Source organism: Oncorhynchus masou, chromosome 33 (assembly GCF_036934945.1).
Source record: "Oncorhynchus masou masou isolate Uvic2021 chromosome 33, UVic_Omas_1.1, whole genome shotgun sequence".
NCBI lineage: Eukaryota > Metazoa > Chordata > Actinopteri > Salmoniformes > Salmonidae > Oncorhynchus > Oncorhynchus masou.
Window position 1 is genome coordinate 24350705 of NC_088244.1, and position 20184 is coordinate 24370888.

A 20184-nucleotide genomic window follows, 5' to 3' on the forward strand; every position below is an offset into this window, starting at 1 on the left:
TGTATATCTGAAATCTCCTAATCCCATGGCATTACTACACAACATCAACAGCCAACACATTATGTCTGCTCTCATGGACACTGCCAAAGCCAGATGCACAAGCATGTCTGCATGAAGGCTCAGTGAATGGTGAATGGTAATTGTTGGTTGTATTGAAGTTAATAATGCTTTACTGATAATGCTGGTGATGATGAGAGAAAACCATGGGACTGTAGTAGAGACACCTCCTCTACAAATATGTCAAACTGTGTTCTAATGTGAATGATATCACATGTACAGACACTTGTCGACACTTTAGGCAATCAAATACAGCAACTGACAGGGAGAGTATTTTTCAATCCCAGTCTACCTACTTCCAGCATGTCCTGCACCAAAGATAAAGCTGGGAGGGATGGGAGTAGATCTATAGCAGTAACCAGGAGGCAGTGCATTATTAATGAGGGATAAGTTTGGTTGCCATGTATTATTCTGCGCATCAATAAGGGCGGCAGCAGTGACTGATACACCCACCTGCTTAGATCATCATAAAGCAATGACTACTGGCTGCTGCCATGACCTGCAATGACCCTGTCACAAATATTCACTCACTGTGTGTGTGTGTGTGTGTTTCAGATAAGAGAGAGACACGAGAGGAGGAGGGAGAGAGAGCATAGCAATCAACTTCGATCATTCGCTGAGAACAGATGAGATGTTGGGTGGATTAGACAGGATCTTGGCCAACTTGTGTTGCATAAGTCTGATGATTTGATGAGTGAGGGAGTTGTTTTCTCCATTCAAGCACTGCCCAGTTCTAGGCTCTTCAATGAAACACAGACCTGTTTGTCTACTCACACCCCCCTGAAAACAGGGAGAATGTACAGAGAGAGTGGATAATTATGGCCATTGTTGAAGCGGCATCGCTCTGATGGTTCACGGCAACCCAAGAGAAGTTGTTGAGCCAGCTTCAGAGAAAGAGTTATTCATTCAGCATTATGAACGGTAATTACACAGATAACCAGGGCTGAAGAATGCCACAGACTAGTTTAGTTCAAGTGCTTCAGAGAATATTTTTTTAAATTATTTATCTCTTGGCATATCACAACTATGGGTCCTAAACTATTTTATTATTTTGGAATTTAGATTGACCAAGAAGGCTTTGAGCGTAGGAAACATTGAAATTGATGTGTCAAATATTTTGTAATCATATAGGCTTCTCACAAATGACTTATCACAGACTTATTGTTCTGTGAGGATATGTTGTTTACTTCAAGGAGTGGTCATATTCATTGTTTCAGGGGGTAGTCATACGTATTGTTCCATCTTGCTGACGCCCTGATTTCCCCTGCAATGTCCTTACTGGCTGTTCCTCATATCGCCACTAGATGGAGGTAGAGAACTGTGATACATTTTCTTGATCTTCCACAATCAGTTTGGTCAGAAATCTATTCAGTTTTCATGATATGCTGTCTCCCTAGAATAAAATTGTTAATGAGTGAAATCTGTAACTATTTTGAGAGTTAATTGAAGGCAATCCAGATGTTGTGAGAACATTATTATTTGCCCATTTGACAAAAGACAGCTCAAATCGAATGTATGATTTCCTGTGCATACGAAGGTCACATACTGTATTAATGTACATATAATTAGCTGTGATTTGTGTCACATCTTTTTACTACTTATATTCCTTTGTGTCACTCACCATGTCAACACACAACAAGCAGAGGAAAAAAATAACAAGGCCAGATGAAAGATGAGCATACAGTTATCATCATTGTTGGCATCCCAACCATCACTATGGAGACTTGGTGGCAGTGCACCGCCAGAGGGCCCCAGAAACAGTCTTCATCTAGGCCTCTGGAGGGACAACAGAGCAGTAGGGGGTCCTACTATCGATATCATTATTACAGTTATTCTGGGATGAAAGCAGAGGAAATGCTTGTTATTCATACTATTAAAAAAATAATGTTACTTTATATTCCACCAGCAGTTAAATGATGGTTTAAATCTGTCTCTGAGAATGCTGGCATACTTATGTAATAGCACTGCTAATAGATAATAGCCATTACAAGTTCTCAAAACATATGTTGAGGATGACTGGATTCCAATTCTTTTATGGTAAAGACATGCTTGGACAGCAGTTCTTCTTTATGGGTAATAGTCTCCTGTACATCCAGAGCGGATGGACTTCAAATATCTCAACTGGAAGGGAAAGAAAAAGGTGTAAGATCATTAAGGACTATCTCCATGTTTAGTGAGTGTTGGTTCTCTCCCTCCCTGTTCCACCTCTGTGAACGATAAAACGCTGGGCCCCGGTGCCGTCTGTGATTCCATGCCATATCCTGGCTCTGCCAAGGATGCAGCCATGGTAGCCCTGGCACCACAAAGTGCCTTGTTTGCACTATGCCCAACCTAGCAGATGGCATATCTTGCAGAAATGCCCATCTTCAAACAGTAAACAAAGGACAGACAGACAGACAGACAGGCAGACAGGCAGGCAGGCAGGCAGGCAGGCAGGCAGGCAGGCAGGCAGGCAGGCAGGCAGGCAGGCAGGCAGGCAGGCAGGCAGGCAGGCAGGCAGGCAGGCAGGCAGGCAGGCAGGCAGGCAGGCAGGCAGGCAGGCAGGCAGGCAGGCAGGCAGGCAGGCAGGCAGGCAGGCAGGCAGGCAGGCAGGCAGGCAGGCAGGCAGGCAGGCAGGCAGGCAGGCAGGCAGGCAGGCAGGCAGGCAGGCAGGCAGGCAGGCAGGCAGGCAGGCAGGCAGGCAGGCAGGCAGGCAGGCAGGCAGGCAGGCAGGCAGGCAGGCAGGCAGGCAGGCAGGCAGGCAGGCAGGCAGGCAGGCAGGCAGGCAGGCAGGCAGGCAGGCAGGCAGGCAGGCAGGCAGGCAGGCAGGCAGGCAGGCAGGCAGGCAGGCAGGCAGGCAGGCAGGCAGGCAGGCAGGCAGGCAGGCAGGCAGGCAGGCAGGCAGGCAGGCAGGCAGGCAGGCAGGCAGGCAGGCAGGCAGGCAGGCAGGCAGGCAGGCAGGCAGGCAGGCAGGCAGGCAGGCAGGCAGGCAGGCAGGCAGGCAGGCAGGCAGGCAGGCAGGCAGGCAGGCAGGCAGGCAGGCAGGCAGGCAGGCAGGCAGGCAGGCAGGCAGGCAGGCAGGCAGGCAGGCAGGCAGGCAGGCAGGCAGGCAGGCAGGCAGGCAGGCAGGCAGGCAGGCAGGCAGGCAGGCAGGCAGGCAGGCAGGCAGGCAGGCAGGCAGGCAGGCAGGCAGGCAGGCAGGCAGGCAGGCAGGCAGGCAGGCAGGCAGGCAGCAGACAGACAGACAGACAGACAGACAGACAGACAGACAGACAGACAGACAGACAGACAGACAGACAGACAGACAGACAGACAGACAGACAGACAGACAGACAGACAGACAGACAGACAGACAGACAGACAGACAGACAGACAGACAGACAGACAGACAGACAGACAGACAGACAGACAGACAGACAGACAGACAGACAGACAGATAGATAGATAGATAGATAGATAGATAGATAGATAGATAGATAGATAGATGCTCTTCCAGTAGGATGTTTTGCAAGGCTGACAGCCTTTCATGTACTATCTCTGTGCAAATCCGCTTTGATAGGTTTTATGTAACATTGTTACATGATCCCTGGCGGAAGCTCACAGCTACTCATGACTTACTTTATGATATTATTCCATTATTGGTCTTTGAAGATTGCCTTTACAGCGTGGTAATCTATTTTTAATGTGCTTTTTAGGAGCTGGGGTGACTATCAGCCTGCATTAGACCCTGGAGAGGCTGGTAATAACCCTGTAAGGGGTTAACCAGGATCTTTGTGGTGTGTGTGTGTGTGTGTGCAACAAGACACGTACATTAGAGTGTCTAGTTTGAGAAGGAGACGCCTCACAAGTCCTCAACTGGCAGCTTCATTAAATAGTACCCGCAAAACACTAGTCTCAACGTCAACAGTGAAGAGGCGACTCTGGGATTCTGGCCTTCTAGGCAGAGTTCCTCTGTCCAGTGTCTGTGTTCTTTTTCCCATCTTAATCTTTTCTTTTTATTGGCCAGTCTGAGATATGGCTTTTTCTTTGCAAATCTGCCGAGAAGGCCAACATCCTGGAGTCGCCTCTTCAATGTTGACATTGAGACTGGTGTTTTGCAGGTACTATTTAATAAAGCTGCCAGTTGAGGACTTGTGAGGCGTCTGTTTCTCAAACTAGACACTAATGTACTTGCCCTCTTTCTCAGGTGTGCACCGGGGCCTCCCACTCCTCTTTCTGTTATGGTTAGGGCCAGTTTGCACTGTTCTGTAAAGGGAGTAGTACACAGCATTGTGCGAGATCTTCAGTTTCTTGTCAATTTCTCGTATGGAATAGCCTTCATTTCTCAGAATAAGAATAGACTGAAGAGTTTCAGAAGAAAGTTCTTTATTTCTGGCCATTCTGGGCCTGTAATCAAACCCACAAATGCTGATGTTCCAGATACTCAACTAGTCTAAAGAAAGACAGTTTTATTGATTATTTAATCAGACAACAGTTTTCAACTGTGCTAAAATAATTGCAAACAGGTTTTCTAATGATCAATAAGCCTTTTAAAATGATACACTTGGATTAGCTAACACAACGTGCCATTGGAACACAGAAGTGGTGGTTGCAGATAATGAGCCTCTACGCCTATGTAGATATTCCATAACAAATCTGCCGTTTCCAGATACAATAGTCATTTACAACATTAACAATGTCTACACTGCATTTCTGATCAATTTGATGTTATTTTAACGGACAAAAAATATGCTTTTCTTTCTAAAATAATTACATTTCTAAGTGACCCCAAACTTTTGAACGGTAGTGTATGTTTTTTTTTTCTATTATGAATTTGAGGGAAGCATTTGATAAATAAACCACGTCCTGGCCCATTTTGAAACTAGTCTACTCACGGACTGCTAATTAGCTTATTTGTTCAATAACAAGCTTGTTCAGTCATGCTACCTTAAATCCCCAAAGTATCCATTTTATCCTAGTGGAGAGAGTGGGAAAAAATACATAGTTTGATTAGGGTGTAGTCCTGGGTAGATTTTGGCTATGGCATGTTGTCTTCTTGAGATTTTCTGTTTAATTTCTTTCTTTCACATTAGCTAATGTAAGTCAGTGGAACAAGTCCTATTCCTTATGATGGGCCACCATATTATAGGATAATTAGTCTGCTTGTCAGTAAGAACAGTATTTTATTATTCCACTTCTTCCCAATGTTGATGATGTAACTACTTATTGAAATCTAATATGCCTACTTGGGTGTTTGAAAATATATGACAAGAGGCTATGTATCTTTGTCGGCATTCATGTAGGTAGGCTATGTCATTGATTGTAAGTCATGAAAACGAGAATATGCTGTATTGAAATGACTGTTACCTCAATTATTTAGTCATTTTAGTTGTGTGAAAGCTGCTAGGCAGAGATGGTAAGGGGTCTCTCAATAGCTCATAATTGCAAAAAAATCTTGCCTATGTATTGTAAGATGATAAGTATCTGCAACTAATCAGCCTCAACCACCTTTAGATTTGTTGTGAAGGTGGGGCAACTTGGAGAAATTCATTGTTATAGCAGGAACATTTTCAAACCCCCTGCACTTGGGGAACATACCCCCTTCAATACTTTCTTCAAGCCCTATTTTAAAGGGATAGTTCACCGACATGAATTCATGTTTAACAAAATTCTTAGTAGATCTATGTTCATCACACAGTGCACCAGACTGATGCATTTATCTGTTGAAATTCCACCTCTGGCTTTGGGCGAAACCCCAATGTCCTGAAATCCTAGAAACCCCCCTGGTAAACATGTTCTATAAGCAGAACTGTATATGTTAGTTTATGGATTTGGCCAGCTAAGAAAGGCAGGGGTTTCATTTGAAACATTTCCTAATTGTTTACCAGTAAATTTGGGCTGAATTAATTATATTTGTGTCATCCATTTCCTGCAAAGCTTTGCACCAGCCGGCCTATACTGTCCAAATATTTTTTATGTCTGAATTTAATATCATATAGCCTATGTTTGTAGTAGGCCTGTGCATCCTCTACCTATTTATGTATTTTTTTAACCTGTGCTTCTTGAAACGATCTACAAGTCTGGGTGGCAGCAGAGAGCTCTAAGTGATGCTGAATTTCCAGACAGCGATTCGCCACAGACAGAACCGCTAAAGCTGGGCGGAGAAAAAAGCTCGCGAGCACACTTCCACTCTGTTTCTACCACTTCGAACCACTCCGACGAGATAGAGTTGCATATGTTAGTGCAATATGAGTAGAAGATGTGCCAAAACCTCAACGGAATTAACCATAAAGCATCATTAGGCCTACAGCGTGTTATGTTATTTTAGCCTAATTTGCCGTTTCCATCTCTATGCGCTGTTAAATCCGGTTTAATAGGGATTGCTGCAGTTTATTTGTTTGCAGTTGTGAGATAAAAGCTCGACTTCTTCTGCCTTTTCTGATAGGGGTTTCATTTCTGTTTTTCTGTAGTTGTCAAAGCGGAATGAATGACAAAGACAAAGGCGGATGTTAATTCGCCAACTCACTTTGTCTCGCCGAAGGAAAGGAGACACAGGCACAAAATGGAAAGCGGAACGGAGAGCGCCGACAGCGGGCAAGCGAAGCCTCAACAACAGCACCAGTTCGAGCAACAGCACGTAGTGCAGCCCATTCAAGTCAACGCAAAGAAAAAAAATAATCGGGCTCCATCACCCGCCAGACCCAAGGATGTGCCTGGATGGTCCCTCACCAAGATCCGTGGAGGAATCGGTACACCAACACTGAGCGTTAAACCAGGATCCATACATTTAGGCAGCCGGGTGTCCAGGCGTAGTCCGGTTAGCGGGAAAGAGACGAAATCTGAGAAAGGAAAACTGACGGGAAAATCCACGGTATCGGTAGCCAGTGCCCAGAAGAGCAGCAGTAAATCGATGAAAGGTGGTCGGAGGAAGGTGTCCGATGCGAGCAACGCCTCCGATGACCAGAGCAAAGACTCCGGTTGCGCTGCGGGCAAACGTTCGTCAACGGATAGCAGTTCCGAGCTCTCCGATTGTGCCTCGGAGGAGAATAAACTATCCACGGACGCTCTGAGTAGTGACACCGAATCCAACAGCCGAGGCGGGGGTCTCGATGGCGATAAACCAAGCAGTGACTGCGGACATGGGCCACCGGATAGGGGTAGTCGTGGTGACCATCACGCCAAGACCCCAGTGGATAAGGACCGAATCTCCCTGGGAGTGGAGACCGTAGGGGGGAGCATTTCTCCCGGGGATGAACGGTCTCTCACCTCGTTCGACAGCCGGGTGCCTGCCAGCACATCCCTAGCTTTCTCCGACCTGACGGAAGAGTTCATGGATGGCATGCATGAAGAATTTGTCAGAGAAATCGAGGAACTGAGATCAGAGAACGATTACCTAAAAGTAAGCATATGTTTTCCAGATTTTCTTCAACTACAGAAATGCCTCCCTCAGATTGCTCTCATTTGTGAAAGAAAACAACAACAAAACCCTACTCTCCAAGAACTGTTCTGTTCAAGGGGCAATCTGTAGTTGCTACCTACATTTTCTACGTATAAATGAATGATATTGTACTCATTGATTCTTGAAGAAAATAACTTAGAAATGCCCCATGAGCTTAGTTCAACTGTCATAGTCCCACAGGCAACCCAAAATATAAGCTTGGTTTACTCCAGTGTTTGTAAACAAACACTATATGGCCTCAAAACATGTTTAAAACATGGACTATGCATGGTCAAAACTATCATTTTGGATGGTCAGTACTTGCAACCATATCTTTGTCTGTGAATTTGAAAGTGGTTACATTTGTTCAGCCCCAGCCTTCAATTTGTACTGAAACGGGGCAGGGAGTTCACTTTGTTGTTGTTTCAACTGCTGAATGCAGCTTTAAGAGATGGAGCCGAACTACTGTTTTCATTGGATCACCAAAAATAACTCGACTCATTTGCATAAAATATCATGCATAATTACTGGTCTGAACTTCAAGTTTAAAAAATCAGGGCAAACCCTAATTGGCCACATAGCCAACAACTTCTTAAGTGCAAGATTGTTAACTCATCCTCACTCTTGTCCAAAAACAACAACAAAATACCACACTTTGAAGGCACAGCGACTTAGGGTGGTCAGTGTTATCTCAGAATATAAACCCAATGTTTTCTCAGCTGATGATGGTCAAGTGGGTAGTGAATTCCCAACACATCAGAGGTGGTTTCAGGGGCTCATCCGTTACACACAGGATGATTACAGTGACATGGTTAAGACAGCTTGACTAATTGTATTTTATCATCCAATATCATTGCCACACGTCATGGAGACTGCCTCAGTGGGGGAGCTTAATAATTCATTGAATTATCCTACAGGCCTGTGTGCAGAGGCGCGCCATGACAACGGGTTATCCAATCAACTTCTAGGTTACCTTAAGCACATTTTCTCTCTTTAGAATTAGAATGATGATTATTATGGTATACATAGGCCTCCCTAGCCTACTATGTGGTGGCCATCTAAGATCAAAAGTCCACCAAAGGTTGACTAGGACAGTCATGCACACTTCCACAATCATGCTAGATTTGTTGATTGATTGCTGACCATAATCATCAAATCCACCTGACTGATTGATATTTATTTTACTAGGCAAGTCAGTGAAGAACAAGTTCTTATTTTCAATGACATCCCTGATGGAACAGTGGGTTAACTGCCTTGTTCAGGGGCAGAACGTCTGTCTGGGGATTTGATCTTCCAACCTTTCGGTTACTAGTCCAACGCTCTAACCACTAGGCTACCTGCCGATTACCACAGACAGCCATGGGGAGCCACATCCTTTTTTATTAATCGGTCTAATTCGGCGTAAAAATCAGGTCATGCGTGCAGCCATAGTAGTACCAGACCTCCACCGCTGCATTCATTCATCCCCTGCTTCTGTTCTCAGGTCCTCTACACACCGGTCGGACTATTGCAGCTGTTTTCTGGAGGTAGCCTGCCTCGTGCAGATGCTGCAGTCGAGTGTGCCTACCGTCCGGGCTGCACTAGTGACGAGCTCTGCAGTGGTTGACCCACATTCCCCTGTCTTCTATCAGCGTGCGCTGCACGGCAGCCCTCCGCACATTAGCCATGCGATAAAATGCTTCTATTTACTACTGCTACTACTACTACACATTTCATCCACCACCACCCTTATAAATATTTGATCTGCCTTATCACTATCCTGTTGTCAGGGAGGGATTTGGGCTAATGCCTTTCAAACTGCACACTGTGTTGTTATGTAAGTAGTAGTAGGTAATGCCAGGTTAAGCCCCGAAGGCTTTTTGTGTTTGAAATAAATCATAAATCATTTAAATCATAACATTGTTATTATTCAGATATTTGTCAGCTGGGAAAAGTTCAGTTCTGTATTAATCTCAGTGTTCTGTAGGGGTTTACCCCTGGACTGGTTATGTAGACTACCAGTTATGATGGGGTTGTTCATGCTATATACATTGTTAATAATTCTGAGAGGAAGATACACATCCTGCCAAGGAGACAGTGACAATGATGGTGTTGATGACTGATCAGATGCTGACATATACTGTACATTAATGATTAGAATGAGTATAATGATTGGCTCATCAAGACCCTGTATATGGTAGGTAAGCATTTCCAACTATTCTTACCCCTCTTCTCTCCTCCATCCTTCCCCCCCTCCTCTCTCCTCCATCCTTCCCCCATCCTTTCTCCTCCATCCTTCCTCTCTCCTCTATCCTTCCCCCCTCCTCTCTCCTCCATCCTTCCCCCTTCCTCTCTCCTCCATCCTTCCTCTCTCCTCCATCCTTCCCCCTCCTCTCTCCTCCATCCTTCCCCATCCTCTCTCCTCCATCCTTCCTCTCTCCTCCATCCTTCCTCTCTCCTCCATCCCCCCTCCTCTATCCTCCATCCTCTATCCTCCATCCTTCCCCCCTCCTCTCTCCTCCATCCTTCCCCATCCTCTCTCCTCCATCCTTCCTCTCTCCTCCATCCTTCCTCTCTCCTCCATCCTCCCCCCTCCTCTATCCTCCATCCTCCCCCATCCTCTCCTCCATCCTTCCCCCCTCCTCTCTCCTCCATCCTTCCCCCTCCTCTCTCCTCATCCTTCCCCCTCCTCTCTCCTCCATCCATCCCCCTTCCTCTCTCCTCCATCCATCCCCCATCCTCTCTCCTCCATCCATCCCCCATCCTCTCTCCTCCATCCTTCCCCATCCCATCTTCTCTCCTCCATCCTTCCCCATCCCATCCTCTCTCCTCGATCCTTCCCCATCCCATCCTCTCTCCTCCATCCTTCCCCATCTCATCCTCTCTCCTCCATCCTTCCCCATCCCATCCTCTCTCCTCCATCCTTCCCCATCCCATCCTCTCTCCTCCATCCTCTCTACTCCATCCTTCCCCCATCCTCTCTACTCCATCCTTCCCCCATCCTCTTTCCCCAGGATGAGATGGAGGAGCTGCGCTCTGAGATGTTGGAGATGAGGGACATGTACATGGAGGAGGATGTGTACCAGCTGCAGGAGCTGAGGCAACAGTTTGAGCAGGCCAACAAGACCTGCCGCATCCTGCAGTACCGCCTCCGCAAGGCCGAGAGACGCAGCCTCCGCGTGGCCCAGACGGGACAGGTTGACGGGGAGCTCATCCGGACCCTGGAGCAGGACGTCAAGGTGAGGGGAGAGGGAGAAAATCTGGATGGAACTGTGTAAGGGTGGGGTGTTTCTGTCATCATCGACTTCGATGGACAGCTATGGTGGTGTGTGTGTGTATGCGTGTGTACAGGCCAATGCATAATTCATATGTTATCAACACAAACAGAAATTTGAAGAGATACTGAACATTGGGTAAATTGCTAGCATTTAGGTGTTCACAGACTTCTGGAAACTTCAAAGATGGGGGATAACAGATCATAGGACATAAGTTACATTCGGCTTTAAATGCATCCATTCACAAACCATTGATGGGATTTCTTGTTAGGAGAGACATTTCTGGTTGTGGGTCTTCCTACTGACCTGAGGCTATGGTTACACATCCCAAATTCACAGCTGTTTGTGAACCATTTCCATGTGACAGTAGCACAATGAGGTCTTTCTCAGAAATCGAGGAAGGAGGGAAGAGAGGGGGAGAGGAGAGTGGAGGGTGATGATGTCATCCCCCGAAGGCCGGCCGCTGTCCCTCATTAAAGACGGTCCAGTTGTATATCTTTAAAAAAAGAGAGAGAAAGAAACGGGAAGAAAAGCACCCCTTCTTTCTGGCAATCAAAATATTATGCCTCTGAGCGGTGTTTCTGTGCTGACTCTGGGGGATATCGAATTGGTCTGGCTCCCGAGTTAGGTCCTCAGCAGCCAATCGGGGCGCAGCGGGAGGGCGCAAGGCTCTCCAGACCAGGGGGAAGCCAGTCAAAAAAGGCTGTTAACACAGGAAACCAAAAACAAACCACAGGGATGTGACCCCGGCGGCCTCTGCTCTCCTCCATCTCTCTCTCTGTATTCCTAAACAGCCCAGTCTCTCAACACATACCTGATTGTTTCCTCTAGCTACCAACTACACCAGGTCAAATGTTCCCTTGTTCCCTCAAATTGGGTTTAAACACTCCCAATGCCCTCCCGACTCACTCCAAACTGAATTCATCTGAACAGTGAGGCAGGCTTTGTACTCTGACAGTAGGGGTTAATCAAGCATCAAACCAAGCACTGGGGAAGGAAATGTGTGTCACATGTTTAGAGGATTTAGGCTATATGTATTCCTAGTGATATTTGAGACCTGTCCTGTACCAGCCACTGTAAACCCTCTTTAACTTGAACACTAGCACAATATGTTACATTCAGTGGATACAAGTTGTTTCAACACGTTGGGGAAGGCTTTTTAGACCAAAAAAATACTCAGTCTTAATTAGTCACATAGTACTCAACCAACATCACATACAATAACATACTGTAAGTTGATAAGGCTGTGGGGAGGAGTGTGTACCCTTGCATGCATACAGTTTTCACATGTGTGTGATATCTGGAGATGGTCATGGGATACCCCTGGTCATTTTCTGGCCTCTCTGACCCTCTGTCCTAATTCCAGAGCTATGAAACATCTGGGTCTGATACAGGAAATGGGATATGCACTAAGGGAAATACAGTATTTGCTCCAAGAATGTCCAGTAGAATATGGAATTAGTCTTCCATTACACTGTCTGGGTCAGTGGTTTTTCTTCAAGGCAGCTAGCTAGCTTCACTGTTTACTTGGCTCAGGTGTGAAAGATACCATATGCTTCCTTTCTGAGCTTCACATATACAGGATGTGCGGGCTGAGATTCCATGTACTCATAGCAATAGACAAGTTGCATATTTTATTTTAATTCCATTTTTTATCGAACCTTTATTTAACTAGGCAAGTCAGTTAAGAACAAATTCTTATTTACAATGATGGCCTACCAAAAGGCAAAAGGCCTCCTGCGGGGATGGGGGCTGGGATTAAAAATAAACAATAAAAAAATACCATATAAATATAGGACAAAACACACATCACAACAAGAGAGACAACATAACACTACATAAAGAGAGACCTACGACAACAACATAGCATTGTAGCAACACAACATAACAACAACATGGTATAGTAGCAACACAACATGGTAGCAGCAGAAAACATGGTACAAACATTATTGGGCACAGACAACAGCACAAAGGTCAGGAAGGTAGAGACAACAATACATCACACAAAGTAACCGCAACTGTCAGTAAGAGTGTCCATGATTGAGTCTTTGAATGAAGAGTTTGAGATAAAACTGTCCAGTTTCAGTGTTTGTTGCAGCTCGTACCAGTCGCTAGCTGCAGCGAACTGAAAAGAGGAGCGACCCAGGGATGTGTGTGTTTTGAGGACCTTTAACAGAATGTGACTGGCAGAATGGGTGTTGTACAGTATGTGGGGGATGAGGGCTGCAGTAGATATCTCAGATAGGGGGGAGTGAGGCTTAAGAGGGTTTTATAAATAAGCATCAACCAGTGTGTCTTGTGACATCTATACAGAGATGACCAGATTACAGAGTACAACAGAGTGCAGTGATGTGTCCTATAAGGAGCATTGGTGGCAAATCTGATGGCCAAATAGTAAAGAACATCTAGCCGCTCGAGAGCACCCTTACCTGCCGATCTATAAATTATGTCTCCGTAATCTAGCATGGGTAGGATGGTCATCTGAATCAGGGTTAGTTTGGCAGCTGGGGTGAAAGAGGAGTGATTACGATAGAGGAAACCAAGTCTAGATTTAACTTTAGCCTGCAGATTTTATATGTGCTAAGAGAAGGACATTGCACCGTCTAGCCATACTCCCAAGTACTTGTGTGAGGTGACTACCTCAAGCTCTAAACCCTCAGAGGTAGTAATCACACCTGTGGGGAGAGGGGCATTCTTCTTACCAAACCACATGACCTTTGTTTTGGAGGTGTTCAGAACAAGGGTAGAGAAAGCTTGTTGCACACTAAGAAAGCTTTGTTGTAGAGCGTTTAACACAAAATCCGGGGAGGGGCCAGCTGAGTATAAGACTGTATCATCTGCATATAAATGGGTGAGAGAGCTTCCTACTACCTGAGCTATTCTGTTGATGTAAATTGAGAAGAGCGTGGGGCCTAGGATCAAGCCTTGCTGTACTCCCTTGGTGACAGGATGTGGCTGAGACAGCAGATTTTCTGACTTTATGCACTGCACTCTTTGAGAGAGGTAGTTAGCAAACCAGGCCAAAGACCCCTCAGATACATCAATACTCCTTAGCCGGCCCACAAGAATGGAATGGTCTACCGTATCAAAAGCTTTGGCCAAGTCAATACAAATAGCAGCACAATATTGCTTAGCATATAGGGAGGGAAAGGAGAGGTTAGTGAGATAGGGAGATGAGGGTGGATTCCCTCTCTCTCTCTCCACTTTCCCTCTCTCCATCCCTCTCTCAGCAGCAGACAAATAAATCATATATGCCATTTAGCAGACACTTTTATCCAAAGCAACTTAGAGTCATGCGTACATGGATTTTACATATGGGTGGTCCCGGGAATCAAACATACTACCCTGATGTTACAAGCGCCGTGCTCTACAAACTGAGCTACAAAGGACTGCAGATAACAGCTGGGCAGCAGTAAGAGCAGCATCCTGGAGATACTATACACATAGAAACCGTCTCCATGTGTCAGCCAGGCAGGCTCCCGTTCAGAGAGCCGATTGGCTTGCTCATGGAGTTCCAGGAAGTGTTGTTGATCCCTGTGCCTGCTGCCTGCTCAGCACGGCACTTGCAGGAGCGTGTGTGGGATGCCCACAATGTGGATTATACTGTAACCACTAAACAACTGTCGTGCAGATGTTGGCTCTTTAACAGCTGGGGAGCCTTTTTATATATACACAGAATGGAAGAAGATGTACTATTCTCTGGTTCTGGAGGCTGCAACAGGAAGGATAACAACTAGATGATAGGTACATACAAGTGCACCAGTTGGGTGAGCCTGTTCGCTGATACTGCAATACTGGATCCCATCATCATTTAAATAGCTACGATTTATAGTAGATACTCTATATAGTATATACTCAATGCTTTCATAGAGTATGCTCTCCTTTGTAATCACTTTCTTAGCTCATTAAAGTAGAAAATACAATATCTCTTTAAGACATACTTTACAGTAAAGTCAGTAAGGCATCGGCTAATCAAGTTGGCAACATTGCAAATGGCAGCCTATTCCCTAAATAGTGCTCTACTTTTGAACAGAACCCTATGAGCCCTGTTCAAAAGTAGTTCACTACATACGGAATAGGCTGCCATTTGTGACGTAGCCATGGCCAATGCTTTACACACTCCCCCATCCTGCGCTTACTGCCAACATGCAAAACCCTGATGATAAAATGTACAGGGAAGTCTTTGGAAAATGGCAGTGTGAGGAACAGTTTGAGCTGTGACGGTGCTGACAGGCAGGATCAGAGATCTTGCTTCAGCAAGCACACACACACACTCCAATGCACGCAAATACATATACGCGCATGCAGACACACACACACACACACACACACACAAATACACGAAAGACACCCTTTTGATGGTTTAATGTCTCCTTTTGATTTTGTCTGACTGTCCAGTGGACCACAGAGAATAGAGGGCATCTCAAGTGTATAGGTAGGAGGGCTGGCTGATAGATGTTTGAAGGCTGGGACTTGACCATAATGTACCGGTCACTCCCCCCTACATACACACTGACTGTATGCCTGTCACATCCTCTAGTGCCAGCTGGGGCCTCTCTCACCAATGCTAAAACCGCTCGTTGGGTGACCCTAGACGGTGATTTTTTCCAACTATTGGTTAAGGTTAAGATTGGGAGAGAGCAAGTTGATCCTAGATCTGTACCTAGGGGGAACTCAAGGTGTTTTTTCTCTTTACATATAAAGCATTATATTTATTGGGAGGTGCAGTCAGACAAAGCAGTGTATGGAAAGGAGCTTAACTGCGAGAGGGAGAGTCCTCTCATTGAATGTGTGTTAAGTTAACAGGTTATTAATTAAGGCTGTTATTTACTGCCAATGGGGCCCAATCACCATAAAGCATCAAAGTCTAAAAACAGAGCCTGGAAACCTCCCAGAACGCTAATGAAAGAGGCATTGATTTGACCATGCAGTCCGTCTCCCCGCCTGTCCCCCTTCTCCCTTCTACAGTATGGAGAGGAGAGGGCAGAGAGGGAGAGGCAAAGAAGTATAAGGAAAGAGAGAGAAAGAGAATCACAGATTTGTGTGTGTATAAAGGTGAATAAAAATGTGGTTTGTAAATAATATATTGTCTTGGTCTCTGTTGTTTTCCTTCCTTAAAATGATAAGTTAAGGACAGCATTAAAAACAGCCAAGCAACACACAAAGGGAGATACGTAGGAGAGAGTGAGAGAAATGAATTAGAGCGTGGTGGTGAACTGGGCAGTTGGTCCAGCTCAGAGTGGGCAGCACAGAGGGGCATTGTGGTTCCCAGCTGCACATTGGCTCTGGTTAAGGGGCAGAGAGAATCCCCCGTGCGCGTACACACACACACACACACACACACACACACACACACACACACACACACACACACAGGCCCTGTTTCCTGTCACCCCCTTCCTCATTCAATGAGATCAGCACTGTACCATCCTATACCAATAGACTCCCATCTCATGCTATGATGATGCAAAGAGAGAGACAAATATAGAGTAAGGGTGAAAATGAAATTATAATCATGTGCCTTGTATCATTATGTTTACATTTTCAATATAAACTGTTTCCAGAACATTTGACATAAAGATGACAATCCACTCAGATGTTTTGGAAATGTTTCCCATCTATCTTATGAATATGCACCCTTGACATGTCACCTCCTTTCCATATAAACAATTAGAACCAGGCAGTTGGATTTGCTTTTGGATTGAACAACCTGTTAGTGCCCTGTGATATACAGTCACACACACACGGTTCTTTGTTATGATCAAATCTGCACCTTATGTTGTTGTTGGCCCAACAGAACATCATACACTCATCTGGATAGGGTCTGTGTTTATCCCTAACTGTGTTTAATGGCCTTCCAACCGCTCAGAGGAACACAACTTTAAAGGGCCAGTGCAGTCAAAAACGTGATTTCCCTGGGTTTTATATATATTTCCACACTGAAGTTGGAGTAATAATATGAAATTGTGAAAATTATGATAATGCCCTTTCAGTGTAAGAGCTGTTTGAAAACAGACCAATAAGAAAGAGAGTTCCAATAACAGCTAGTTTTCAGTTTGTCCCTCCCCACTCAGACCACTACCAGACAGTCTTAGCAAAGTTGTTGCTTGAGAAATTCCCTTCGCTAAGAAGCATTTTTTGTTTCACTTGGACCCTTTTCATTGAAAACAATCCCAGTGAGGTACTTAATTGTCACCCAGAGATGATTTGATAATGAGTTAGAAACAGGTGCATTGGATCTTTTAAGAAGATCAGCCGGTTATAACAGTCTTGTTCTATAGCGACATGTCAACACATGATTATCTCAGAGCTGCTCTCTGCTCCACACCTACACATATTAGTGATAATGCTGGGTCATACTATCCAAATAATGTGTTACTTACTGCTGTAACACATTCGCGATATGCTACAATATGGTGTGATTTATTACCATACATTTCTTAGGCATATATATGTGGCCATACTTTAAATAAATGACTTTTTACAGTGTGAAGGCTTTATAGGGCATTTATAGTATGACTCATTTAGTCCTTTAATGTGACTCTGGATCATGGCATGTGGATCATACCGATGCTGACCGCCCTCCCTCATGTCTTCTCTCTCTTCTCTCCTCCTTTGGACGTCAGGTGGCTAAAGACGTGTCCATCCGGCTGCACAACGAGTTGGACTCTGTGGAGAAGAAGAGGGGTCGTCTGGAGCAGGAGAACGAGGAGCTGAGGGTCAGGCTCCAGGATCTAGAGGTGGCCAAGCAGGTCCTGCAGGCTGAGATGGAGAAGCAACGAGAAGTAAGACATGGTGGACTGCCAGGCTGGGAGGGGTGTGATTGGGCTGAGCTGGGTTTACTATGGTCGGGCCGTGTTGAGAGGTAAGACATGATGTACTGCCGGGCTGAGTTTGGTTTGGCTGGGCTCGGTTGGGTTGGGTTGACCACGGCTTTGTCTAGCTGGGCTGAGCTGGACTGGGTTTAGCTGGGTTTGGCTATAGGTTACGCTGTGTTGAGATGGCTAGGTTAAGTAGGCTTTCTTCAATGGTCCATATAAATTCACCGGGCTTGGAATAAAAACGTTGAAGTTTGGGACCTCATACATGGTCAGACTGAACCACAATGATATGTTGTCCAGTATGTTGTGTAGAATGAAGAAGTGGGCGATTTGAGTTTTTTTGATAGAGAGTTGTGTTTTTGTTTGGACTGCTAACCATTTGGCTGTATGTTTACTGGACAGAGTTGAATAGAAAACCGTGGGAGGAAGCTGCTTTGTGCAAGTCTTTCTATCCTCATAAAAGCTTCCGTTAAAAACACTCTTTACTCTCTACAGATATTGCGTCAAGCTCAGTTAATGCTCTCAGGAGAAATCAAATGTCCTCTTCTCTCAATCTCTGCCCTCCCTCTGTGTTAACTAATCTGGAGTGGACAAAAAGAGGCCCCTCTCTCCTGCCATCCCTTTATGGATGAGAGGAGAGCAGGGAGGGGGGCTGATAACTGACCGTAGCCTTGGCCAAGCTCTGCGAAACAAACTCACTCTCACTGGCTGACTGGCTGACTGGCTGGCTGGCTGGCTGGCTGGCTGTGTGGTTGGCAGGCTATGCTAAACGGGGTACCGCTGCTGTCTATCCCTGGCTTCACTACCCACTCTGTCTCTGTTCTCAGTCAGTTAGGAATGTCTCTGTTGAGAGAGAGAGAGAGAGAGAATATCACAGACGTGTATAAAGGTAATAAAAGGAGGTTTGTAAATAATTGATTGGTATTATGTGGCTCCTGTCTGGGTGTGTAAGTGATGCTGCTGTAGTATTGAGCTCGACCAGCTGCTTTGCCTGGCTAGCCCATTGGGTTCTGCTGCTAGTTGATCTGCCTCCTGTGATATTAGACCAGCTGCTTTGCCTGGCTAGCCCATTGGGTTCTGCTGCTAGTTGATCTGCCTCCTGTGATATTAGACAAGCTGCTTTGCCTGGCTAGCCCATTGGGTTCTGCTGCTAGTTGATCTGCCTCCTGTGATATTAGACAAGCTGCTTTGCCTGGCTAGCCCATTGGGTTCTGCTGCTAGTTGATCTGCCTCCTGTGATATTAGACAAGCTGCTTTGCCTGGCTAGCCCATTGGGTTCTGCTGCTAGTTGATCTGCCTCCTGTGATATTAGACCAGCTGCTTTGCCTGGCTAGCCCATTGGGTTCTGCTGCTGGTTGATCTGCCTCCTGTGATATTAGACCAGCTGCTTTGCCTGGCTAGCCCATTGGGTTCTGCTGCTGGTTGATCTGCCTTCTGTGATATTAGACCAGCTGCTTTGCCTGGCTAGCCCATTGGGTTCTGCTGCTGGTTGATCTGCCTCCTGTGATATTAGACCAGCTGCTTTGCCTGGCTAGCCCATTGGGTTCTGCTGCTGGTTGATCTGCCTCCTGTGATATTAGACCAGCTGCTTTGCCTGGCTAGCCCATTGGGTTCTGCTGCTAGTTGATCTGCCTCCTGTGATATTAGACAATCTGTTTAAAAAACATTTTAGGCTCTCAGTCATTCATCATGTAAATGGACTATAATGCATCAACCATCCACACTTCTAAACCAATTGAAATAGTTTTGGGTCAAGAGTAGGGGAGTCGGGGAACCGCTGAGGTTAAGTTAGGACAGCTCTTTCTCTCTCGATGATGATTAGATACATTTGAGTGGTTTTGTCTGCCTGGTTCTACTGCACTACTATGACCAGACACATGTTTGATAAGCAGACATTGCACAAAAATGGACAAAGGAAAGTGGAATGATTGCAACCCCTTCCCTTTCCAAAAGAGACACAGAACACTGCTGATGAAGTTATTATCTCCTATCCCTGCTCATTCCCCCTCTCATTCCAAGAGCATTGATTCCCATTCCAGCTTTTTTGACCCTCTGAAGGTGATGAAGCTGGATTTGATGGAGGGGGGTCTGTGGTAGGGAGGGGATGGGTTGTGGGGTTGTGTCCTGCAGCAGCTCCAACTGAGATGAATGGAGACAGAGGTGGGCCTAAATGTATGGGGTCCTTGCAGGGGGAAGGAAATCAGGGAAGATACTGCCCTTAATTGGAAACCTGAATGGTGAGAGGGCATATTTCCCTCCTTTCTTTCTCTCTCTTTAACTTGGTTTCCCTCTCTTTTTCTCATTCTCACTACCTCTCTCTCACTTTCACTCCCAGTCTCTCTCTCTTGTTCTCCAGCAGTCTCTCTCTCTTTCTTGAAGGTTGTGGGCAGACTGGGCAGTGTTTTCTATTTACTGCTGTGTTTATTTGTGAACTCTCATTACCCCAGAACAGTGTTTATTTGTGGGCCCTCATTACCCCAGAACAGTGTTTATTTGTGGGCTCTCATGACCCCAGAACAGTGTTTATTTGTGGGCTCTCATGACCCCAGAACAGTGTTTATTTGTGGGCTCTCATTACCCCCAGAACAGTGTTTATTCGTGGGCTTTCATTACCCCAGAACAGTGTTTATTTGTGGGCTCTCATCACCCCAGAACA

At 45.7% G+C, this 20184-nt stretch overlaps 1 protein-coding gene across 5 annotated transcripts in view; it reads left to right on the plus strand.

Annotated features, from left to right (window-relative positions):
• Positions 1-6147: 6147 nt before the first annotated feature.
• LOC135528080 (microtubule cross-linking factor 2-like) overlaps positions 6148-20184 on the plus strand; it is a 77599-nt gene continuing 63562 nt past the window's right edge. For all 5 annotated transcript variants that reach the window (XM_064956862.1, XM_064956866.1, XM_064956865.1 and 2 more), the window contains exons 1-3: positions 6148-7414; positions 10447-10671; positions 17334-17492. In XM_064956862.1, coding sequence (XP_064812934.1) covers positions 6503-7414; positions 10447-10671; positions 17334-17492 — 1296 coding nt within the window. In that variant the 5' untranslated portion in view covers positions 6148-6502. The remainder of the gene's footprint in view (positions 7415-10446; positions 10672-17333; positions 17493-20184) is intronic.